General features: G+C 39.0%; 1 protein-coding gene across 2 annotated transcripts; it reads right to left on the bottom strand.

Annotated features, from left to right (window-relative positions):
• Nucleotides 1-1,696: 1,696 nt before the first annotated feature.
• LOC129376924 (serine/threonine-protein kinase DCLK2-like) lies at nt 1,697-24,649 on the bottom strand. Of its 2 annotated transcripts, XM_055056609.1 has the most exons (18): nt 24,033-24,649; nt 21,765-22,102; nt 19,269-19,398; nt 17,253-17,351; nt 16,622-16,669; nt 16,210-16,295; nt 15,871-15,958; nt 15,660-15,765; nt 15,008-15,065; nt 13,673-13,792; nt 13,444-13,590; nt 13,237-13,370; nt 10,297-10,644; nt 9,352-9,429; nt 8,609-8,705; nt 8,019-8,099; nt 7,819-7,932; nt 1,697-2,841 (listed from the first exon to the last, which is right to left on the bottom strand). In XM_055056609.1, the coding sequence occupies exons 1-18, from the start codon at nt 24,436-24,438 to the stop codon at nt 2,212-2,214; spliced, it is 3,108 nt and encodes a 1,035-aa protein (XP_054912584.1). In that variant the 5' UTR covers nt 24,439-24,649; the 3' UTR covers nt 1,697-2,211. The 2 variants fall into 2 exon arrangements, with proteins under 2 accessions (XP_054912584.1, XP_054912585.1); XM_055056610.1 differs by lacking the exon at nt 10,297-10,644.
• Nucleotides 24,650-25,640: the final 991 nt, after the last annotated feature.

Here is a 25,640-nt window from a genome sequence, read left to right as displayed (position 1 = left end):
ATTTATTTGTTTTATTTCCTTGTAATTCTGTCTTATGTTAATATATGAAATACGGCCGTTGGCCAGTTCATGAGAGATGGGCGCGAGGTGCTGTACTGGCGGTGATGAACCTGGTCCCTGATTGTTTTATATCCTGTTTCATACAGATAAACTACATCTTGTATCATCCTGTCTCCTGGTCCATATTCACACACCGCAGAGTACTGACGAAAAGCCATAATAATTAAAAAGGTTACACCAAATTTCTGAGATGGAAGAAATCAGTCTGGCTTATTTCATGTCTGATTTGAATGAAAGTGTGGAGTTGAAAAGGATATCAAGATTACAGATGAGTGATGGTGTCAAAGTTCAGGCAGAAGTTTTGAGTGGATTTGGAGACACTTTCTGAGCCAGAGAGGATCTTGTTTGTTTTGTCAGTGTTTAGTTTGTGCTTCATCCAGGTTTTGGTCTCAGTGGAGTGGATGTGGAGGGTTTTGGATGTGGTGGTAACCTAAATCTGTATCTCAACTGTGTAGCAAAGGAAGGCCATGTTGACTGATGATGTCACCAAAAAGGAGGATGAAGAGGAGAGGACCGAGCACTGAACTCTGGGATAGAGAAGCTATGGAGGAAATGCAACGGTTGATGTGAGTAAATAAACAGTTTCTGGTTTAAGAGGTGCGACTGAAACCAGGACAGATCAGAGCCAGTGAGGTTCAGATGGAACAGGAGGGTGGATTGACTGATGGTGTCAAAAGCTGCAGTGAGATCCAGAGGGACGGCCGGAGTCAGAAGAGGAGCTTGATGGTAACTGTGAGAAGAGCCGTTTCTGTGTTTTGTGACTGGAATGGTCCAAACAGGCTGTTGACGTGTGTCTGAAATTGATTAGTTGTGACACGTTAAAGAAAGAGAAGATTGGATGGAAGCTTATGACGTCATCAGTGTCAGGACCAGATTTAAGTTTTTAAGTATTGGGCTGATGGCTGCCAGATTGTGACTGTGGAACAGATCCAGAAGTAAGATCAGGGGATAGATTGAGGGGAAGGAACCAGATCCAAGGAGCAGGTGGGAGTATTAATACCGAACAAAAGTTTAGGAGACTGAAGAGAGGAGATTAGAGTAAAGTATGAGATCTGCAGACTGGAGCTGTAGGGAGCAGAGGGGAGAACCAGGGAATCATAAATACTATCAGTTTTGGCCTGAAAGACTGAAAATTATTGCATTTGGTGGTGTTAAAGGATGAGAAAATATTATTTGGCTTTAGAAACATGTTGATAGCTGAGAAAATAGATTGGTGGGTTGTTGGAGCCAGAATGGATGAGACTGGAGTCATAATTTGACCAGGTGGTCAAACCTCACCTACAGATGTGTGGACGTTTTAGATCCACTTTCCTTCCATCCACTGGGATGTGGAGTCAGTTGCTCAACAGCAGAGAGCATTGTGAAATTATTTTGATCATTTTTGATCTGATTATTCATTTCACAGGAGGAATTCAGTGGAAGACACTACATTTTGAGCCATGTTGTCATTTTATGGTATTGAAATAAAAGCACACATCATTGAAAAAGCAGTGGAAACTGTTAAGAAGTTGTTAGAACTTAATCGTAAAGTAGATCACCCAACGCAACGGGCGCTGACCTGAAACAAAACAGACATCAGTGTCAACCGATTGTTGCTTGTCATACTTTTAAAGAAATGCACAGAAGTAAGAGCCAATTGAAGGACAGATTTCTTTATTAACTACTTGGTGTTAAACTCTGCGCTACTTCATCCAAGGTAAACTAAATTGTAACTGTTATTAATCAAGAAGACTGAACTACTGAGGTCAAGAATAACAACAATGGAGTAAAGGTTAAATGTGCTGGAACGTCTGCATCAGAAACAAACTCAATTTTATCTGCTAAAGCAATAACAGCTCATATTCCAACTTTTTTCCCTTAATCTAAACTAGTGGACTACAGGAAAGCAAAGAGAGATCCAAAAAGAAAAGCTCGATGAGATACAGTAACATATTACTTCAGAGGGCTAACAAATTCACGACAGTCTGCATTTTAATAAATAAACATAATGTACATTCAGACTCCTCTGTCTTTCACGAAGCATCTGGATGAATCCTGCTGCCACCAGAGTCTCTGGCTCAGTTCACATCTGAGAAATTCACACTGACAGTTTGTCCTCTTGATCCACAGAGTAATGCCGTGGATCCATCTGGACTGGAACGCATCAAGATTTTAGATCTGCTCTAGAAGTTCTTCAGCTCGTAGAGGGTAGGAAGGAGGGGGAGCAGCTGGCGGCGTGGAAGGGGGAGAAGGGAACAGAGTCGGCTGGACAGAAGATGGCGAGGTGGGAGCTTGTTTTGACGGAGAAGAGAGTGGGAAGAAAACGAAAGGTGGGATGGGGGAAATGGGGCATGGGGACGACTGGTGGGTGGGAGAGGAGCGGTCCGGGGCAGGATGGTTGGCAGATGATGGGGTTGAAGAGGGAGTCACGCAAGAGAAAAGATGAAGAGCAGAGGGCGAGGAGGGAGCCAAGGATGTGCATGGAGTCAGAAAGAGTGATGAAGGAGGCGACTCTTTTTCCGGAGGGGAGGAAAGAAGGAAAGCTTCGGCAGAGTGGGGAAGCAAACGTGCAGGAACAGGAAGAGGCTCTGTCCGCTGACGGTCCCCAGGATAAGCAGTCACGGTTGGAAAAACACACTTTGTGGCGTCTGGATCTTTGTCGCGTGATACTTGTTCAGTGAGAGAAGCCAGTTCGTTTGGGAGAGCAGACGAGACGTCCTCTACGTCTGAGCTTGGCTCAAAGCGCGGTTCTGAAGAGCTCAGAGCGTAGCGCTGAAGGGTCTCCTTATCTAGAGCCGTGTTCTGCAAAAACAGACAGACACACGGAGGGTTCCTTTCAACAGATCAACATAAAACAGCTTACCTTGAAATCACCAAACAAACGATCTTTCATCAATTACATTTCTATTTTTTTAACCAAACATAACTATTAGTTCCGCTTGCAATTGAATGCCATTATAAAATGAAGTGGCATAGACAGAAAACAAAATGTGACAGATTGGTATTTACAGAATTAATACACCTTGAACATCTATCTATCTATCTATCTATCTATCTATCTATCTATCTATCTATCTATCTATCTATCTATCTATCTATCTATCTATCTATCTATCTATCTATCTATCTATCTATCTATCTATCTATCTATCTATCTATCTATCTATCTATCTATCTATCTATCTATCTATACACACACATTTACTTAAAACAGTGTCACAACAGAAAAAATACTGTAAACTGGAAATATGTTTCAATTCATAGCAACTTTTGTAAACTGTCAAAATGTTTGTTGTTTTTATAACAACTTACAAGTATAATCAAACTTAGATGTTAAAACTACAAATGATGGTAAAAACAGAAAAATATAATAATACTCAGAAAGCAGTTATGTTAATATTACATTCAAATGATAAAGATCAGTGATTTGGTTTTGGAAAAAAAAAAAAACACTGACCAAAACTATTTTTTGTCAGTGGTTTATGCTGCACAATGAAAACAATCCAAATTGTGGTTAGAAATATAGTTTCAAAATCAGTGGCGTACTTGAGTACAATTTTCATGTATCTGTACTTAAGTAGATTTAATAATGTATACTTTCAACTTTTACAGTAAGTATCTGACGTCGACAACAAGCCACAGCTGGCGCCATCTCTGGAAAACTGAAGAGCAGAGAACAAATATTCAATCTGGTTTGAGGACAAAATCCATTGGCATTGGAATCCTTGGCTGTTCGATCCGAAAATTAAACATTTACGTGGTGAACTTCACATTTAATTTTCTTCTCAGACCAACAGTAAGCACACATTGCAAAAAGCTAAAAGCTTCCTGTCGGTGTTTAAAACAACTAGATCAACACATGGTAACTTCACTTAAGACTTGTGCAACTCAGAAAATTGGCAAAGATGTAAGTCAAATTGCCGTGCAATGTTCTAAACATAGACAGACATTGTATAATACAGGGCAGCGTGCAGCTGGATTATTCTGTCCATTAAAGAAAAGACTGCAGAGATCAGCTCACTTCCGTCTATGGAAGCCCAAAGTTCATCAGCAGCCCAGGACTTTACACACAGAGAGGAAAACTTTGTCATTCCAGTGACTAAACTTCCTGAGGATGCAATTCATTCTTTGGGGAGGAGGGGAAACTCCAGACTCAAAGCTGAGAAGACAGATGGTCTGGATTGTTGTGACTGAGCTGATGGAAAATTGCCTTCAACCGATGCCACAAACAAAATGGTGGCAGAATATCCCAGCTGTAACAGAGAGGGAGATATTGTGCCCACAGGCAGCCACTCTATAGTCGAACATTTATGGAAGAGAACTGAAAATGTGAGGCGCACTTCAAAACCAAAATTAGAAAGGGAGAACATTACACTGACTCGGATGAGATCCAATTACAAGCGAGAGCCGTAACACATTAGATGCATTAGATTATAAAATTGCTGCCTTGCAGAAAAGCAGAAGGTTGAAGAAACTCAGATGTTTCAACAGTTTGTTGCCAAATGACGGGAGGTGAAACATCTTGTCTAATGTCAAAGTCCACTTTTTACTCACACCACCAACATGTCAACTAGGGTAAAAGCTCAAATGAAATAGAGGAGTGGCTATTTCGGTTTATAACATGTTGGTCCACTCCAAGAAACTGGATGTGGTTAACATCAACGAGAAACTCATGTGCAATCTGGATCAGAAAGGAAAAAGGTTTGTCACCGTTTGGGTCAAAAGAAAGAGGAAGTTCCTTCATACCGAGACAAGACTTCAGAGGATGTGGGACGGTGGAGTGAATGTTCCTGTTTCTGCTCAGCCTCTTCGATGGGAAGATGAAACATGTCTGGCAGAGAAAGTGGCTCTGATGTCATCGTCTGTGGTAAGTCTGTTTCATATGCTGTTCCTCAACAAGTGAGTCTGTCAGACTGTTATCCATACAAAGGTCTTGTGTTGTACAATGCATTACATTTTCTACATTGTACAATATCCATTATTCATCTGAGCCGGCTTCAGCTCTTGAGTTTCTTCAAAGGTGAGTACGTACAGCCTGCTTTCAATTTGTAACGATATAAAATTAGATATATTTTAATTTAAACAGAAAATATTGAAATGCATAATGAAAAAAACAATTCTATTGGTGTTTTTCTCAAGGAAGAGGAACAAAGAATAAAATCTCAAAGTTTAAAGTGAATCCTCACCTTGAAACAGGAACACTCTGGTCACCAGAGGTAATAATGCTCTATTGATTGTTCATCGAAGCAGCACTGAAAGTTTATGCATCAATCCACAATTTGTGTTATTATAATTAATGCATAGTTATAGTTGGGCTATATGTTTTGGTTGAAGTGTTAAGATAACTTCTTATGAATGCAAAACATTTATATTTTATTGGGTTTGTGTTTTGTACCTCACACTTAAAATGTTTTCTTTAAATTGACTCAAAATTTAAAGAGCCTAACCTTCTGTGGTTTTTCAACAAACCAGAACCGAGTTTCTGTGCTTGCAAACTTTGTCTTAGCAGCCTACACTGGAAAAAAAGAATCCATCCAGTCGTTAACTAGTCAGACTGACGGTTGTTCAATACATTTTTCAAGAACGGTATCATGAGATCTTAAATTTGAAAATCAAAATTTAAGGCCCTCAAGGTCATAAATTTAATTTCTTCAAATCCCCACATTAGATTTTAGGTGTAAGTTTGAAGAAAAACAGCAGGAAGGCAGAACTGTGGGAATTAAGAGGAAAGAAAAGGGTAATGGTAACAGCCAGACTGACTTTAGTGACTTCTTGTCCTCTTCTACCCTCTACATTGTTGTCCTCATTCTTTTTTTAATTCTCCAAGCCCCAGTTTACTCTGTCACTTTACAAAAAGAAAATATTGTCCTTGAAAAACTCTTGAAACTGTGATTGTTGCAAAAGGAGGTGAGCTAAAATGTTTTGTCTGTTTTATTATTAAGATAATGTAGAGATTTTAATAATCTTGAAATTTGATAACTAAATTTATAACAATAAAATATTTATTTATTATGATCATTTAAATGGAATGTGTTGGTCTGAAATTTCATTCCTAATCATCCTAAAAGGTCTTAAGTTTTAATCCTGTAGGAACCCTGTTGAAGGTCAGTCACATTTTATGAATTATTTACATTATTACTAGATTTGTTCGACACCATAAGTAATACAAAATTTTTACAAAATGTGAAAGAAAAGCTCTGAGAATGATGGAGGTAAACTGAGTTTTGGTAATAATAAAGGGAACTTGCAAAGGAAATCACTGGGGTAGCAGGACAAGCAGAGTAACGAAGGATCCGGTATTAAACAGAGAAATCAGTGAGCTAGATATACGCTGAGGAAGAAAAGCATTGGATGTAGAAATCAGGCAATAAAGAACAACTGTGAAAGGAAGCAAAGCTGGCAGATTAAGAAAAATTGAATAACAAACAGACTGAACTCGGATTTAAAGAAACAACACAAGAACAACACTGATCTAAAAGAACAAAATCCAGACGCACAAAGAACAAAACAAAAGAATAAACTAAGAAACTAGATATAAAAAAGTGAACAGGTATGGAAACACCTTTAAGACAATAATGAACTGAGAGAACCAAACAGAATATGCAAGACATGATGAATATAAACAAACAAGCAGAAATACAAAACCACTGGAATCCAAACAGCCAAGGATCAAAACAGTCATTCTGACTATCTACACGAATCCAAAGTGATTAGAAGATCTTTGGCCACTTCAACGCACTTCCTGATTTCTCCTCAAGATGGCAACGACGTACCAATGATTTTTGTCTGAATGCCATACGTTAACCATATTTATTAATCCAAAGAGTGTATCAGCTTATTCCATAAAATTCCATGTGAAGTTCACGTGGATTCCATTTGTTTAGTAAATTCCGCAACTCCTCCTGGATTTTCCACACTGCAGAAATCCTAGAGCCCAGCTAAACTCACTAAGCCGTCATAGTGAAGAAAGCAAATCACACCGTTTATGTGAACTCATAAAACAAGAATGCAGTTTGTTTAAAGTAAGAAATGGTGAAAAATGTGAGTGTAGGAGCAGAGTTACAATTAGGAAGCTTAAGACGTCAGTGGGACACAGGCAGAAGTTCCTGAAAATGCCAAAGACGAGGACAAATAATGTCAAAGGAAGGGACAGTGAGAAGTGGGCAATCAATTAAAACGGTGATGGCTTGAGAGGAAGATGGGAGTGAGGATGAGGGAGGTGAAAAAAGTCTGAAATACAGGAAGAGATAAAATGTGTGGTAGGCTTTGAAGTTCTGTAGTCCTGGATCAGGTGTGAGGGAGGAAGAGGAGGAGGATGAGGAGGAGCCACAGCTTCAACCTGAATTTCAACCTCAAACTGTCAAATGAGATTCACAACATGTTGAGCAATGTTTCAGTGTGTCAGACTTATAAAATGATCTGAGAGGAAGGAGGAGAACATTCAGGACAGTAAGGGGAAAAAGTGAGGAATTACTGAGTGCTTTTTCTGCAACGTTTTCTCTATTCATCCCTAAAATTCTGCCAGATACATTCACAGCGGCTGAAGTCGTCTACCATGTGGCATTATAGCCCGTTTGGATGATGAGAGGGGAAAAAGAAAATTGTCCTAGTAAGTCTGGAATTGGGGTCAAACATTCACCGTCCTCCTCAGCTGCATGTCAGCTCTGATGAAACCATGTCAAGGCTTAAGTACGGTAAGAAGATTTTTCAGAACATCTAGAAAGAGCTTTAGAGATATTTTCCCACATGTTCGGGTCGACGACGCATTCATCAGCTTACCATGATAACGGACACTCCGGCTGTGGTGCTGTTCTGCTTCAGTGCCGCGTTGAAGTGCGTCTTCAGTTTACCTGAAACCTCCGTCTTCATGTTGGTCTTCATCACTGCGTCATGCTGTGTGCAGCAGAGAGACGGCCTTCAGGTTCAGGCTGTCATTGAGTATGCATGCAGAGAGACTGGAATGTTTTCTCTGGGAGTACCGTGACCCAGGGGTGTGAGAGGACGTCCTTCGCCGTACTTCGAGCCTCCACATTCACCTGCAGCATCCTGCTGATCAAATCCTGGACAGAAACCAGAGCAGTAGTTTAGCTCCAATCTACATCTAAGTGTTTTTCAACCAGTTGTTCGCAAACTTAGCCTAATGAACGGTAGCTACTGCAAATAGTTGCTACTTGGGATGTGTTTCAAGCTGCATTAAATCTACATACTTAGGTTTATCTCCAAATTGTTTTCCTTTGGAAGTAAAAGTTTTACAGATATCAGAAGTTAGAGGTTCACAAGAAAACCAACTGAACAAAAACCCAGTGATTCATAGATTAGCTGTGCTAATCTATGTTCTCCACAGCTTGGTTTGTTGTATCAACCTCAAACTGTCAAATGAGATTCACAACATGTTGAGCAATGTTTCAGTGTGTCAGACTTACACTACATTTTAAACATTTCTTTTTCTGGTGAGAGGTTGCCTTTTGTCACAGGTTCTATTTTTTATTTTTGAGGCACACAGAACCTAAAAAATCTAACCGCAAATATTGAAGGTTTTTTGAGCTTTAGCAAAGTGTTGTGTACCAACCTTAGCTGAGTTAGAGACGTTGTCCCAGTACGGAGAAGGAAAGTCCAATTTCCCGAGAAGTATCTGTTCAAAGAGCTCCTCTTGCCGATTGTTCTCACTTAACAATTAAAAGACAAAAGATTTATTAAAAAACATCTAAATGCTGCCTTCAGTGATGCCAATATAACACACCAGGCTTTATAGGTTATTTGACTTTGAGATGTTATTATGTCGTTTGTTTTTAATGTTTATTAAAAACATTTAACTTTATTGTGTTCATTTGTTGTATTTTTATGTACTTATTCATATAGAATCGTATTTATTTTAAACATTTATGTATATATTTTTAAATATGTTTTTTTAAAATCATCTTTAATTAGATAATATCCAATTGTGCATGACTGTTAATTTTGAACATTTCTTTTTTTATACACACATCCACAAAAAACCAACCAAAAGGAATTATGCAAGACAACTTTTTTCAATGCACAAGCTAAATTTTAAGACTAGAAATTGATTAAACAGTCCAAAACGGCAAATAAAATGATCCAACACAAACCTTTCACAAAAATCTACGTACATGTTCTTTAGAAAAAAAGAAGAAAAAAATTACTTCCCAAATGAAGATAAAAATATGCGTTAGAAGAATGTTAACCCAACCCATTCTTTACTTCCAAATTTTGATGATAAATCAAACCCTAGTAACCAACAGGCCCCTTTTGGTAATTATAAAGTTCTAGAGATATAATTAGATCTGAACTAACCTTCTAAATGGAGGGAAGCCACACAATAGGATGTAGGTGATCACACCTGCAGCCCAAACATCCACTTTAAGGCCATAACTGGAAGAAAATAGCAAAGGTTACAGTAAGATGCATTTAAAAAAAACATATTTTTAACATCTAGTATACCAAATTAAAGCAACACAGAAAAATATATGGAGAAGTGGTAATGTGTGTTATCATTTTTTACTGATAGTATCATAATTTATTTTTCATTTAAATTTTCCATGTTTTTCACACGACACATCAACACATGTTCCACTCTAGCTGTGTTTCCATTGACCATTGCAAAAATGTCAATTGAAAAAAAACTTTGTCAATATAAAGTTTTGGGGTTAAGATGAGGTATTTTTTTTGGCTGTAATCAAATTAGTTTATTTCACAAAACTTCAATGGAAACACATTTTTATTTTTGCATCACATGATCAACAACTGGATGTTGCCACTGGTGCAAACCATGAAGAAGAAGATGACATAACCACATAGTGGTAACTAGAACTACTGATAGTTACACTAACGGTTACCACTGATGGTAACCACTGATAGTTACCACTAACGGTTACCACTGATGGTAACCACTGATAGTTACCACTGATAGTTACCACTAACAGTTACCACTGATGGTAACCACTGATAGTTACCACTAATAGTTACCACTGACGGTTACCATCAGCAGTAACCATCAGTCAGTGGTAACCGTTAGTGGTTACCATCAGCGGTTACCATCAGTGGTAACCACTGATGGTAACCGCTGATAGTTACCACTGATGGTAACCACTGATGGTTACCATCAACGTTAGATTACTAGTTACTGAATCAGTGGTTCAAAGTCAGTACTGACATCACTGCACACAGGTTTGTCTTTTACCTTCGTGAACATGAACTCTGCCTCCCACCACAAACCCTCTGTTCTCAGCGTCCACTAACCGTTTGACCATTTCTGAGGAGGGGAACCTGAAAGTTGATCTCCACTCTGATTGCTGATGAAATGAAGCCACTCGTGCTGCAGCGGCTTCATTGGCTGGATCCGGCCCGCGGGCCTTGACTTTGACATATGTGCAGTAGAAGATGTAAAACCAACGGCAAACAGAAAAAGGAAATCCCACGTGAAAAAGTTCCGTCTGTCCTTCCATCCATCCGTCCTTCCATCCGGTCGTCCGTCCGTCCTTCGATCCTCCCATCCGTCCGTCCATCCAGTCGCCCGTCCATCCATCCATCGCTCCAGTCGTTCGTCCTCCAGGACCCTGCTGGGGGTGTAGAGCTGGTCCAGTGTTCCTCGACCAGGAAGAAAACCAAACTGCTCTTCCACAATCCGAGGTTTGGAAGAGCAGTTTTCCAAACTTTCTAAAAGAAAAAAAACCTCCTCTCCAAAACCCTTCCATCGTTCAACCCAGACCTGCTCTCTGGAAGAGACCCCAACACCAACAATGCTTCAGAGAGTCGGGCATGTTTCTTCTCAAGATGTTGCCCCTGAATTTGTTTTTTGTTGAGATGGCAGATTAGGAGCATTATTAAATATCCACGACGGGACCCAATATCCCAAAGTTCCCGACTCCCACATTGTTCGAAAAACACGCCCGACTCTCTGACACATTGTCGGTGTGGTCTCTTCTGGCTTCGTCTCTTCTTTTTCCTCTGTGGTCTGGATCTCGTGTAATTTCTTTTTATATTTAATTCTGTCTAGTTTAATTTTTAGAGTCACAATTTCCTCGTTTAGTTCTTTGTTCTCTGACTCCATCCAAACACGATTTCTGGCATGCTCCATTGATGAACTTTGTGCATGTCTCCTAATTGATATATTTGTTTGTTGAATTTGTTGACTTGTCCTATTAATATCTTGAAACTCATTTTTCAAACATTTAATCGTGGCTCTTGCCTCCAGCAATTCTTTATTCAGGTCCTTGATCTGATTTTCATTTTGCTCTTTTAAATCAAAAAGCATTTTGTTTTGTTCTTTGATGTACCTTAAATTGCTGTCAGTGCTGCTGGACATACGTTCAATTTTGCTCCTCAGTTTGTCCACCGTGATTTTGAGCCGCTGGTTCTCCTCTTCCAAAACTTGCACTTTCGTTAATAAATTGTTTTGTGCCATCGTTGATGTGTTTATCAAACTATCAAATGAATCTCTCTGTAGAATCTTGGAATATAGAGACAGTCACCAATGATGTCACAGAGAGGATGAGTGACATCACAGTTTTACATCAAAGCCACAAGAAGTCTGTTGTGTGGGAGGGGGGAGGAGCGGGGGAAGATGTTTTTTTTTTTTTACTTTATTTGCAGGCACACTGTATAACACCAGAGTGAAACATTTGTTATGCCTCAAGAAAAACAAATACAGATAAACAGTGTTCAAGAAAAAGCTAAGCTAAGCTAATTCAAAGCATTACAGATTTCAATTGTTTTAATAGCTACTTTTTGTAACTTCATTGTAAAATACAACATGGCATGGCTTTCCCTACCTGGAACAATGAGTATGATATTTAGCTCGTGACAATAAAGGATTTATGAGAAACTAAAAAAAAATTACCTGCAGCAGCATCATTCTCTAATACTTCCTGTCATCTTCTTTGTTATTTCTGCCAGTAGTAACATCCAGTTGTTGATCACATGACACGTGATTTGAAAAATGTGTTTCTGTTGTAGTTTTGTGAAATACACTAATTCTAGTTAGAAAACCAATTTATACAGTTAGAAAACCAACACAACCTAACGGTTGAGTTGAATGATAAAACATTTCTGGTTTATCACTCTAACCAGAAATGTTTCCTTGAACAACCTTCTACTTTCATTTTCTTGTGTAAGTAATTATTGACTTCCATCAAAATAACTTCCCAACACAAAGATGATGGTTTAAAAATTTAGAAAAAACATTTACACATGAGGCAATAACATTTTTGAGACTGGAGTTCACTTTGGTTTTGGCTATTCTCAGACTGGCTGTTAGCTTTAGCCTCTGGGATCAACTAATCAGGATTTATACAAAGTGAGGAGACATAAACTTTACTGTCTAAAGAGCCACCTCAAATTTAGGGTCTGAATTGTGGAACAGACTATATTTGTTACCCGACTGGTAAACATTCACTATTCAATTTCAAAACATCAGCTGCTTCTGGGTCCCGCAGGCCAAACAGGCCCGATAGGACTCCTTCTTCAGCCTGACACCGAAGGTGTCCACGGCCACAGCTCTGATAAGCCGCCTCGACAATGGAGGCACAGAACATGGCCCATTCAGACTCACAACACGTTTGGGCCTGCCAGGTCTGACCGGCATCCTCCCCCACTACTGGAGCCAACTCACCACCAGGTAGTGGTCAGTGGACGGCTCTGGACCTCTCTTCACCTGAGTGTCCATGACATACGGCCGCGGATATGATGAAACGATGACAAAGTCGATCATCAAACTGCGGCCTCAGGTGTCCTGGTGCCGAGTGCACATATGGAAACCCTTATGCCTGAACATGGTGTTTGTTATGGACGATCTGAGACGAGCACAGAAGTCCAACAACAGAACAGCACTCAAGTTCAGATCGGAGGGAGCGTTCCTCCCAACCTTGACCCTCCACGTCTCACTGTCATTGCCCACTTTAGCGTTGAAAATAAGTCTATAAATCTAATTGAGATAAAGCAATTAGGACAGAAACAAAAATCAGATTAATCGATTTTTAAAATAATCTAACTAATTAAGTAATCAATTAATTGTTAAGTGGAGTATACAGACTCAAAATCCTGGAAGTGGTAGGAGGATGATGGCACGGCATGTTTTTAGCGACTCCTTGCGGGAACAAACTTATTCACGTGTGATTTTAACTGCTTCTTAATAGAAGAAACACAACTACATTACATTTGTAATGGAAACATCCAGCTTACCCCGACTCGGCAATGATCTCTGGAGCCACGTATGTTGGGGTTCCACATACAGTGAACAGCGGCTCCTCCACGACTGTGGCCAAGCCAAAGTCCCCGAGTTTCAGCGACTTGAAGCCATCTGGATCCTCAAACACCTAAAAGATAACACCCAGATGTTAGGAAAGAAAAAGATATATTTGTTGTATTTTTTTAGGGATTGTGTAATACCAGCAGGTTCTCAGGTTTAATGTCTCTGTGGACAATGTTGATGCTGTGCAGATACAGCAGTGCTGCAGCCAGGTTGTGGACCATGGTGCTGGCATCTGTCTCTGTGTACTTGGCTGAGGACATGATGGCATCAAACAGATCCCCTCCCTGGGAAGAATTTAAAGAGAAATGTTACAAATCCAAACATACGCAAAACCAGATGTTGGCCTAATTTATACCTCTGACAGACCTTAACCAACTCCATAACGAGACACAACTCAGAGGGCGTGTCCACCTCCTCGATCAGCATGATGATGTTTGGGTGTTTCACTCTGCGCAGCACAGCAACTTCATTTTCTATGAGGTGTTCCTGGAGCACAGGTTGCACATGTGAATGCAGAAAAGCATTTCTTACAGATTTATTCTTTTTTTGTTGTTTTTGTTTTTTTGTGGTTATTGTTTTGTTTTGTTTTTTTGTCATAGTTATGTTTTTTGAGAAAAATAACAAACCTGGGCCTGGGTTTAAGGGAATAAAAAGTCCTAAAACATATAACTGGTTGTGCCAGTTTCGCCATTAGTTAATATGTTTCCATTGAGCATACAGTTGAACAAACTGGAATTACACACAAAAAATTTAAAAGAGAACGTTGTAAAGCAAAAGAATCCAAGTTTTTTTGCTCTTTTGAGACGGGGGTGTTTTTTTGGCTGTATTACTATATTTTGCAAAACTGCAATGGAAACACTTTTTTCACATCACAAGTCATGTGATCAACGACCGGATGTTACTACTGGTAGAAAGGAAAAGAAATCAGAAGGAGTAGGAGGATAACGGCGCTGCATGTTTTTTGATGACTTATTACATGAACAAACTTATTCACATGTGAATTTAATTGCATTGCTTACATAGTAGAAAAAGCGCATTGCAAAATTGTGTTTTCTCAATAGCGAAATATCAACTAAGTTTTGCACACATTTGTAATGGAAACACAGCTGATGATACCTGGGAATTAGCATTTTACACCACTATTGACTTATTTTAATTTAGTCACGTTGGAGGGTTTTTCAGCAGTTAATGGTCACATCGCTTTATCTAAATCAAGCCTATGGCTATACAAATCATACCAAAATATAAACACGATCATAATTGACTTTCGTTATGATTTTAACTTTTAGCATTTTTCCATTTTATAAATTAAATCCTCCTAAAATCGGTGACTTGTGTTCTTTATTTTGAATAATTAAAAAAAAAAGACAATCTGAAACCAAAAAATCTGTATGGGACAAATACTTTCTGCCAGCACAGTATACTTCACAAACTAAATTTTTATTGCAGTAAGCAGACCAAATCATATGCGTGTCTGTGACATTATTTAAGGAGTTTATGTTATCTCTTATTTGCAGGATGTTGCTGTGTCCAGGCCTTCTGAGGGGTCTTGAGCTGTTTAATCTTTTCATATGCTGTTTTCAGTGTGTTCACTCATGTTTGCTCATGAGTGAACACACTTAAGTGTGTGTGTGTGTGTCATTCTGGGACGTATAAAAACTAAATTAAAGGAAGATAATAAAAATGGTTCAGAAGAAAAACCTTTCCACTGCATTTGGCTTTGTTGATGATCTTGAGAGCAAACTCTTTCCCCGTGGACCTGAACAGAAACAGAGCAATAAGAGGGAACATTAAAAACGGCACTAAAGCAACCATAAAATGTGTAATTCAAGAGATAGTGTCATTAAAATGTGTGGTGCAGAAATGGACAAACTCAGCAGGAATCAAATACTTCAGTAATGATTCAAGACGGATCCCAAACACCCCAACCAACATGAAAAAAGTTTCAGCAATGTCTCTTTTAACAAAACTGCAGCGTTTCAGCAGTTTTGCATGTTCTGGAAGTTTGTTCCAGATTAGAAAATAAAAAAACTGAACTGATTCTAGGTCTAAAATAATGACATTAAAGTCCATGGAGTGAGTAGTGAGGAGGAACTTGGTGGAAAAAAAATTTATTGAACCACTGGTTCAGCAAAAACAAACCGGATGTAATGGAAACTATTTTCAATAATGTTTTAACCTCTCGGTCTGCATGCTAATTCTGAATGAACAAGATGTCATTCTATGGCTTGTAGAAAGACAATTGGACATCATAATGACCAATATTGGCTCGTGTTGTTGTCCACCGTGTGATGCTGGAGTTGATTCCCTGCTGACAAATGTACATTTAACACTTCCAGTGTTATCCTCTTACCTCTCCACACACTCTTTAACCACAGCGAAGTTCCCATCCCCAATCACCTTGCCAACAATGTATTTTTCCAAGATGCTGGAGGCTGCTGGGCACTGGTTTCCATTAACTGAAAAGTGGAGGCAAATATTAGTTTAGCATCAATATACATTTAGGTCTGCCAAAAAAGAAACAAAAACAAAACTATTCCAGATTAATAAACTTAATAATTTACCTTCTGGACTCACTGTTTTCTCTAGGTGATTATTTATGGAGTCATTCCCATTCACATTAGGGGAGGATGTTTGAAATGACAGTGGTAGCTGTAGGGCACAACAAACAGAGAACTGAGACTGATCAGCATTTACAGAAGGAAAATATTTCAAAAGTATATAGTTGAAAAAAATTAGAACTCTTTTAGAAGATGAAAATTCTCTACTAACTGTTGCCTTAATGTCAGAGGCAAATCAGGAGATTTGTTTTATTAATTTTGGAAAAAATATATATGCGTTTATAAAATGAATGAAAATGTCGTAGATGAAGCTAGCTCTGTAATAGTAGCTGTCTATTGCACCTTTAAACGGGGGATGGCTCGTGGAGACGGGCTGGTGGGAGATGGAGTGGAGGATTTAGTGGACCTGTGAGCTGAGACACCGTTTACTGTAGAAAGGTCATACAAAGGAGGGAAAAGGTCAAAATAGAAAATTCACTTTCCAAGGCAAGGAGCATACTTTTGAAATTTTACTTCGGTAGGTACAAATACAAAAACATTGTTAAAGTAAAGTATCTGAAAACTGTTGAGAAATGTTCAGACATCTTCTCTTTTGATAGACCTCAAAAACACAGCTTGATTTGCTACAGTTGATACCAGATTTTACATACACTGAAGAAAAATAAAAACGGCATCTTTTTATTCTGTGTATGTAAATATCTGGTTTCAACTGCGCAGCCATTCAAAGAATAAATTGAAATGTTTGAAGCATTACCCTGGGACTTGATTGAAGACAAACTGGAGTGATGAATGGGTTTCCTTGCTTCAGTAAGTATAACAAAAACATAAACAGTGAAATGTGTTAAACTCAGAGTAGAATATAAATGAATACACAAATACAGTCCAAGCATGGTTTGGAAATGATTTTTTATTATATTTTTTTCATTTTATTTATTTTATTTTAGATTTCTAGGGCATGATGTTAAGGCTTTAGACCACCCCCACCATATGTTGGGGCGCTTTCCTATTGGGATTGAGATTGACCGTAGTGATCTTACCATTACCATCCCCACTCCCTCTACCAAAAACTGTCAGTGCTGGAGGCCAAGATGCAGCAACATGTCTTCTGTCATTGGACACAGTGTCTTATTGAATAGGTCACAGGGGTCAAATATGTCAAAGAACATGTGATAATATAGTTTTGAGCTTTTGCTGATCGAGCCTAAAACTGGCTTTACAGACTCTATGTGGCTAAATGTGTAAATCTATTTTCAAAACCAGAATATCTTGCTTTGCAAAAGAGTATCACTCAAGAAGGTCTCTTATTTTCTTAACATTTTTTAGTCAAACTATCACAATCAATTTTGGAAATATGTTCTAAAACAAAGGATCAAAGTATTTCTCACCAGACCCTGGGGACTTGCTGCGTCGTGAAGGTCTGGGGCTCTTTCCAGCCCAGTTAGGAGTAGTAGATCGACTGTAGGATGTTTTTAGGACTTTGCATTCTAAGGAAGCAAAGGTTGCAGATAAAATATTCAATGTGGCATTAATCTGAGGGTGGAAATATATTTTATGTGTGCTGAAACATTATGAATGCTGGATGCCACACTCTATCATTTCTGAAGAAACTTTAACAATCTGTGTTGAACAATGTTTACTCCTGAAAACACATAGATACTACACACAAGAATGTAAAGTATTTTGAATAAAACCTATAACTTTGGGGATGATGGTGTCAAAGTTAGTAGGAGTTTGTCCTGCAATCGGCGGGTTGCTGGCTCAATGCCCACTCCATCCGCTGTCTTTGGGCAAGACACTTCATGGCACCTGATGCATGGCAGTCTGAGACTGCCATGTGACTGCTGTGTGAATTGGGGCCACCATTTGGGGCAATCAGGGCCACCATTTATGGCCACTAAAAGCAGGCAAGCGTGACGTGTCTTCCCAAGGACACAACGGCAAAGTGATTGAGACAAGACAAAGCAGGGGTTTGAAAAGGTAACCCACCGGTTGCAAACTCTCTACTTCTAATTTTAATTTTTCTTGCTGCACTTTTTAGCCTGCAAAGTTCTTCTAATTATTTATGTATGAAAACACACTCAATCCCTTCCAATTTACATGTGAATTGACAAATTATTCTTCTCAGCTATATAAAATATTTCAGCACTTTCGTTAAGTAATAGAGTTTGGCCAGTGTAGATGTAGACTTACTTTGTCATTACACAAAGATATGACAGCGGCTGTATTTCTATTACAATCATGCGCAAAACTGTCAATATTCCGCTAATGTTAGAAAAACACAATTGCAAATCACAAGTTTGTTCATGTGATAAGTCATTGAAAAACATGCCATGCTATGATTCTCCAACTACTTCCTGTCACCATCTTCTTTGTGGTTTTCGCCAGTAGTAAAATTTGGTTGTTGATCATGTGACTCATTTGATGCAAAAAAAGTGCTTCCATCGCAGTTTTGTAAAATGGGCCAAGTTCAATACGACCAAAAATCCATCTCATCCTAGTGTCAAAACATTTAATTGAAAAACTTTTTAAAAAAATGTTATTAGCATGTTTCCACTATGTGAATTTATTTTAGAGATGTCACATTGTGCAGTTATATGGTCCATGGAAATGCAGCTACTGACATTAACAACAAAATGTTGTACACAAAAAAAAGTGACCATATACACATATACACAAGTGTATATGTGAAAAAAATAGAATATTACACAAATTGCTAGAAGTATTTAGAAACCGAACAGCAGTCTCTTTTGCTTAAGAAGGGAGCGCTGTGTCTTTTTTGTTTCTTTAGACATAAATCTTATAAGTGGAGCAAAGGAGTGTAAGTGGGGCAAAAGCTGCATAGTGTCTCTGAGTTTTGTTAGTTGACCTGAGTAGCAGTTTCACATCATGATATGCCTCCTAACTGTATGCTAACCTGACCAAATATAATGATTAGACAGGATGTCACTGCTGCAGACAGCAGCAATAGCAATAACTCCCTTTTCCTTCTCTGGAGCTGACTTCATCTCGACCGAAGGACACTATTGCTAAACCAGGTCACATCCTGCCTGTGTTCTGAGACTTTGAGTCAGCTCTCTGGCACTGATGTCAAATTAAACACACTGGTACTAGCAAGCATACAAAATAACATGAAATCAGAAATGGATGCATACTTAAAAAAAGGCAATCAAATTAGAAAATACACAAACTCCATGCTGCGTAAACAAAAAGAAGGCTGCAGAAGCCAGAGCCTGCATTAAGAGAGAGAACTAGAGGTAACAAAACACAAGAAGTGCATTCAAAAATGTAGAGGAGGTCACTTTAAGTTCACCTGTAAATTGTAGTGCTTTTAAAGTTCACTCAAGTTTTGCATGAAAGCCAAAAATGCCTTTTTGTAAGTAGTGCATGTTAATAGAACGTACCAGTAATCAGGGCCGAGGAGGCCTTACTGCTATGCTCCAACACAAAGTCATCCTGGGCATAGCGGTACTTCTCTGGACCACATGCTATGAACACATCATCATCCCCGAAAAAGTCTTTCAGGCAGGTAATCTGGTAGAAAGGAAGAAATGTTTAAGATTAATATGAGTAATGATTAATTAAAACTGTTTGAAAATGTTGGGTTTTATAATATAATGTAGAATACTTTCAGTGAATCTGAAATTTGTTCGTGGAAATCTAATGGAGAAAACACTTGTCAAAAATATTAAACTTTTAGATGTGCTTCTACAAGAGCCAGGAGGAGGGACTCAGTGCTGTCAATGAACTTTGTTTACATGATGCTCAATGTGCCACTGGTGGAAAATCAACTTACTTTTATAGGAAAACTGATAATCTGCAGTGATCTGTCGCTATTCTAACTACCATTACCTTTAAGACCCTCCTCCTAGCTCTGATTGGTTGTTTCATTTCATTGTTTGAAAGCAAGGAAGCTCCGTTTTTCAAACCGTGATATTATGACATAATGACAGTTTTTACAAAACTCTAATTAAAAAAAGATACATACTGCAGCTTTAAGTGTGCAATTCTCCAAACCACAAGTGTAAAAAAACCAAACAAACATCCAAGTCTGAGCTGCGACTTATCTCAGTTTGTCTTTATACCATTTCAAGCTGTGATCATCAGTTTCTCTGCTCCTCCAAACAGTTATTTTTTACACCAACCACACACACTCCCTCTATTTAGAAGCTGAACTTACATAATTAAACTGTGCTCTGGCACACCCATACACAAACAGAAATTATCCCTTTGTAGCTGTAGGTGGACAAGGAGGAAGACAAATGAGAAGATCCCTTGATTATCCCACTTCCCACCTTGCATTTGAACACCCTCATACTGGCAGTCTTATCCTGTGTGGGCAGATGGATTCTTAAAGGGGGACATGGCGTAGGAGGGGAGTGTGGGTTTGACTATTCAGGATCACTACTACATGGTGGCTCAGGAACACTTAATGACTCCAGTAAAGCATAAGGAGGCAGGATGAAGATAAAATACTGCAGACGAATAAGGTGCTTTGTAATTTAATCAAAAGAGCTAAAATGTTAACTTTTAGTGGGTTCATGTTTATATCCAGTCTCTTTAAATGCAAAGCCTTTGCATGGCAACACATGCAAAGTTACAGTCTAAGCAAGGGACAGCCGAAGTCTGTAATTAGCTACTGCAGACGGTTTGGTTTTATAAAGCACAAGTGTGTCACATTCTTTACATGAGTTCTTATGGTGGAATTTGACAGCTGAATGCTGCACTGTTTTGCTGGGTGTTGGGAACACCATACTAAGAGCCCGAAGAGTTTGTCACACACATGTCAAAAATAAACCTGTCCATGGAGATTCTTGGACTGATTAATACTAAGTGCTGAATCAGAAGGATGGTGAACTGTTTTTCTTGAACCAATTACAATAATCACGTCATTTCCTATTAGTTCAAATATCTAATGAGGCCTAAAAAGCCTGAAATTCTTACTGTGTTTAGGCATGACAGTAAGAAGAGACCTGGGTGATTCAATCACTAGAGATACAGAAAAAAATCCATTCTATAGAAAATCGCAATTCCCAGTGCTGGTCATTCTGATTCGATTACAAATGCTCAAAATCTATTTGTCTGTTGTTTTTGTTAAATTATACTTTTAATAATTCTTTGGGGTTTTTTTCTTTGTTTTTTTTATTCAAGAAAAAAAAACAGGGAGTTAAACTAACCAAATACTGGTAATTTAAGCCACATAGTTTTATGCACAAACCTATTTTTGTTTAAACATTTGATTAAATTTGATTCAGTTTAGTGCCTTATGGAATATTAAATTCTGAATTTCTTTACACGCTCTCTTTTTCTCTTGCCAGTCAAATAAAAATATATTTGTGTCATCTACAAATAATTGTCATATTTACACAAGCTTTACACATATAGCTTCTTTACTGACCTTTGTTTCACTGTGCTTTATAGACCAGAAACATTTCCTGACCTAAACTACAATGCGAATATATTTGCTGTCAACACAAATATGGGAGGCAGCAGAGATGCCAGTGGAGATGATTTTAAAACCCCTTACTAGATCCACACTGGCTTCCCCAGCAGCTCTGCAGAACCGCAGCCTCATTGCATCCACGCAATAGTGGAACGCAGAAAAAAAACCTACACGCTACAGTGCACTGACATACTTTTCAGTAGGCTGATATTTCTGGATCAAAATCCTTTTATTCACTGGCTAAAAGCCATAATGAGCCACATTACCAAGGAAAAAAGCTTCAAGTATATAATCCCAGTTAAATGAGTTTGAGTTAACTTTTTAAACTGAATCATTATCATCAGACGATAAGCCATGCTACTGAGTGGAACCTGTACTTAGACTTTGGAGGATTTCTTCAGCAGCTGCTAGGGAAGCACATATTAACCAGAGGAGAGGATTCATTTGGCGACATTACCTGCTTGCCTTCCAAAGTGTAAAGCCTTCTCACAGCTCCGGAGTCCAACTTGACGGCGTCAGTAATATCCGTGAGCACCTGTTCAAAGGAGTGCGCTGTTTTCTTATTGAGGAGAATCCGAACCGCTTTGCGAGGCCTGACGCCACTGCGAATCACTGTGACAAGTTTGGGTCTGATGAACTCCTTGGATTCCCGCTGTAGTTCACTCTTTAACTGGTTGAGGGATGAGAGGGAACGTGATGTACCCGTCTTACTGCCTACTGTCCAGTTGGGATTGACATTCTTGGTGTAATCTACGCATCGAAATGGCTCATTAGAGGCGCACACGTAGCTCTCACCTGGCAAAAAAACAGTGATTTAACACAATCAATACATGGATTTTGCAGATATATGTACTTATTATTATACAATAGTACCAGATGTGTGGCATGTTTATGTTATGTTAACTTTCTTCAATTAATTCAAAACAAAACAAAACTTTTTATTTTTGGAGCAAAAGCAGAATAACCAAGAATCAGCACAGATTCAGTAATTACAGCTGGATGCAACTGGTCAGGACTGAAATCTGAAAAGTGACTTGAACATTTAGAAACGCATGACGACAGTTACAAAGTCAGCCTTCTGTCCACAAAGACCATTTGTGGAATTAAAGGACTAAAGTCCCGGCAAGCTGTACAGAAACTCATTCATGCGTTTAACTTTAGTCACATTAGTTATTGCAGCAGCGTCTTCACAGCTCTGTCTAAAATCCTGCCCAGTCATAAGGGGCACACAGGGGAATGATGCTTGATTTGGTTTGCACACTAACGTCCAAGCTGGCTCTATTCAGTGAGGCCAGAGTGTTGGGCTGCACACTAATGTGTCCCAAGGCTGAGCAAACAAAGGAAAGGTGTAGTTTTTATTACTCAAATTGAAACAAAAACAAACATACAAAAAAAAAATCCAGATTCAGCTTAAGAAACAGCCGCTGGTATCCTCAATAACTTTAGGTCTACATGTGCCAAACTACTGTCGTTTTCATATGTAGATCATGAGCTGCCCTAAATCCTTCACAGAGTCTCTGGGGAACTGGTACAGGAAATGAGTGCAGCCCAGAGATTCAGAAGTTAGGAGGAGGTGAAATAAAAATAAACCAGTATACAATAATAACTCCAGTAAGAGGTCAGTGAATCCTGAGGTATCATCAAGTAAGAATCCTTTTTCTTCTGTTCCAGTGGACTGTAACCTGGCTTGAGTGCAGATGAGATAGTTTAAGGGTTTGAAAGGACTAATAGCCAATCACAGAGTTGTGTCAATTGCACAAAAAAGAAAAAGCAAAAGCTCAGGTTCTTTTTGTGTCCGACTTTAGGAATTGACATTTGGTCTCCTTCTGACAACAAATCAAACTAAATTTAGCCTGATGGTGCAGCTTTGTTCTCAGTATATTTATTTACAGGTAAATTGTAAACCATGAATTCTGAATGGAAGAAATTTGGAGCAAAGAAGCTCCTGGAAAAGTCCAAGTACAAAAACGCACACACATACACACCTTTAAAGGCATACACTAAGGTTCACACAGTATATTCACACTCACACAAACTTGCTGGTAATTAAATGACTTGTGATGCGAGTTGACAGTTGTGCACATTGACAGACCATTAAGGAGGAGGCTATCTGCATGTGTGGCTCTAGGTCACATGTCAGGGCAGATATGTCAACAATGATGTGGTTCTTTGGATTCGACATATACAGTGAATTGCTCAAGACATGTGGGGAAAAATCTCAGTAAAGATGATCTGATCAAAGAAAAATGACAAATTGTGGACACGTATGGTGCAAAAACTATTACTATGCCTTGAACTTCTTTACATCAAGTCACACAATTTTAAATGGAAAACAAAGAAACGAGTGCATAACGTTTAAGTTGTGTAAAAATGACACAAATTTTAAGAATGCTTGTGTTTAAGCTACTATCGAGTAACACAATTCAGTGCAACAGCTTCATCTATTAGTCACCTAACTAGTAAAAGCAGTCAACTGTGTAACTTAAACTCATAAATCCAGATGCTATGTGAAGGCACCAGAGGTTTGCTGGCAGAGGTGGATAGTTGCATTTAGTCGGGTGAATTTTGACAAAAGTCTTCAGTTTGGTGCATGGTCTGAACCTTTTTGGAGGACAATTTTAGACTTTATAACTCATTTCACTTGTTGGTTGATTTATTTATGGTGGATATTTAACATAAATGTATTTGGAGTTGCTATAATGTGGCTCTTCTTCATCGACCTTACCCTCCAGCAGCTCGTCCAGGCTGGTGATCTTCCTGCCGCCGTCCACCGTGTACAGCATCCGGACTCCCTGGGGAAGGTTGACGTTGTCCGACAGGGACCGCGTCAGCTCCATGAGCAGCGCAGCCAGGGACCGGAACCGGTCGCTGGACACGGCGTACACCAAACCCTTGAAGTATTTGTCCCCGTTGCGGTAGAAGCGCACTTTCCGGGCTTTTTTCTCGGAGGTGAGGGACTGCAGGGTGCGCGTGCGGTAGAAGCTGCAGTGCGTGCTGTGCGCCGGGCTGGGCGCGAGACCGCCGCCTTTAGACCTGCAGTGAGACCCAGAGCCCGGGTTGGTCTTCGGAGCGCGGTGGGTCCTGCCTCGCTCCTCGAAGTGCTCGAGTTCGACTCCTCTGCTCAGAGACATGCCGCGTCCGCCGCTGTCTGCCCCGTCCAGCAGAAATGAGAAACTTTCACCCAGAAAGTGGAGAGAGAGAGCCCGTTTCGCTCAGTGAGTAAATGATGCGTCAAAGCGGTGCGGGTCCGCAGTCATCAGACAGCTTTCTGTGAAATAAGCAGAACTTCACAAAAAGAAAAGGTGAACAGCAGAAGTGAAACACGCAGGTTATCTCCTCATCCTCTCATCCTGTCCGGATTACAATCTGATCAAACTGTCAGATCAATAATGGCACAGAGGAAGAGGAGGAGGAGGAGGAATTGTTTCAGCCTCGGGGTCCTAATGCCCCTTAATGCACCACAAGAAAAAAAAATATCTGGGGTCGAAAATAATAATAATAATTATTCGCAATGTTTTAAAAAATACAAGATTTGCTTGTAGATACAAATTGGTGATGCAAGCTATAACACATTTCTGTATTTGTGACAGTCAAAAAGATCACTAGCTTATGCCTTTTTTGTTGTTGTTTTAGTTCACACTTTATTAGCAAAACTTTATTTTAGGATCTGATTTATTTTAAACCATCATCAGTGATATTTAAAGCAATAAAATATTTAAAATGAAAATAAGAAATTGTCAGTAAGAAATGTAAGAGTACGGGCTCCATTTCTGGGGATGAAATTATGGAATGTTCTTAATATATGCATCTGTGCAAAGTAAAGACATGAATCAGTTTAAATGAGACCCATCGTTAGTTGTAGCAATAATCTGATAAACATTTATTTCAGGAAAATGTGGTGCAAAATTTGGACTCAGGTTCAAGATTAAAAGAATATTTGATGTGTTAATAATTTTGACAATTTTGACAATGGCGCTTGAATAAATTTAATGTCTGTTACTGGATTTCGCAACTGTTGACTGTCCGATGTGTTTATGATGTCTTTTTATGTTTTCACAATGAAAACATGAAAACATTGAATTGCTGTGTTGCTGAAATTTGCTATACAATTGAACTTTATTGATTACTAATATTTTTCATAATGCATACATTTATCTATAGCAAATACACACGGGAATTTCTTCAAACTGCCCAAATGTAAATCAGCCATGGGGAACTATAGATTTCCTTGTTTATGGAAGTATAAAATCATACAGGCTTTCCGGCGGGCAGCACGTGGGGACATTAGCTCCGCTCCTCTAATGCTGTGTCTCCTGGGGGTGACAGCCTGGGC

Source organism: Poeciliopsis prolifica, unplaced genomic scaffold (assembly GCF_027474105.1).
Source record: "Poeciliopsis prolifica strain line A6 unplaced genomic scaffold, Auburn_PproV2 SCAFFOLD045, whole genome shotgun sequence".
Classification (NCBI taxonomy): domain Eukaryota; kingdom Metazoa; phylum Chordata; class Actinopteri; order Cyprinodontiformes; family Poeciliidae; genus Poeciliopsis; species Poeciliopsis prolifica.
This window is presented reverse-complemented; position numbering and strand designations above follow the sequence as displayed.

Excerpts from the sequence above, each read along its gene's own strand:
- LOC129376924 (XM_055056609.1), bottom strand. The coding sequence starts at position 24,438 with ATGTCTCTGAGCAGAGGAGTCGAACTCGAGCACTTCGAGGAGCGAGGC. Across the intron at positions 15,766-15,870 it reads GAAAACAGTGAGTCCAGAAG|TTAATGGAAACCAGTGCCCA; the intron begins GTAAATTATTAA and ends TCCACTTTTCAG. Across the intron at positions 9,430-10,296 it reads TCCTCAGAAATGGTCAAACG|TTATGGCCTTAAAGTGGATG; the intron begins GTTAGTGGACGC and ends ATTTTCTTCCAG.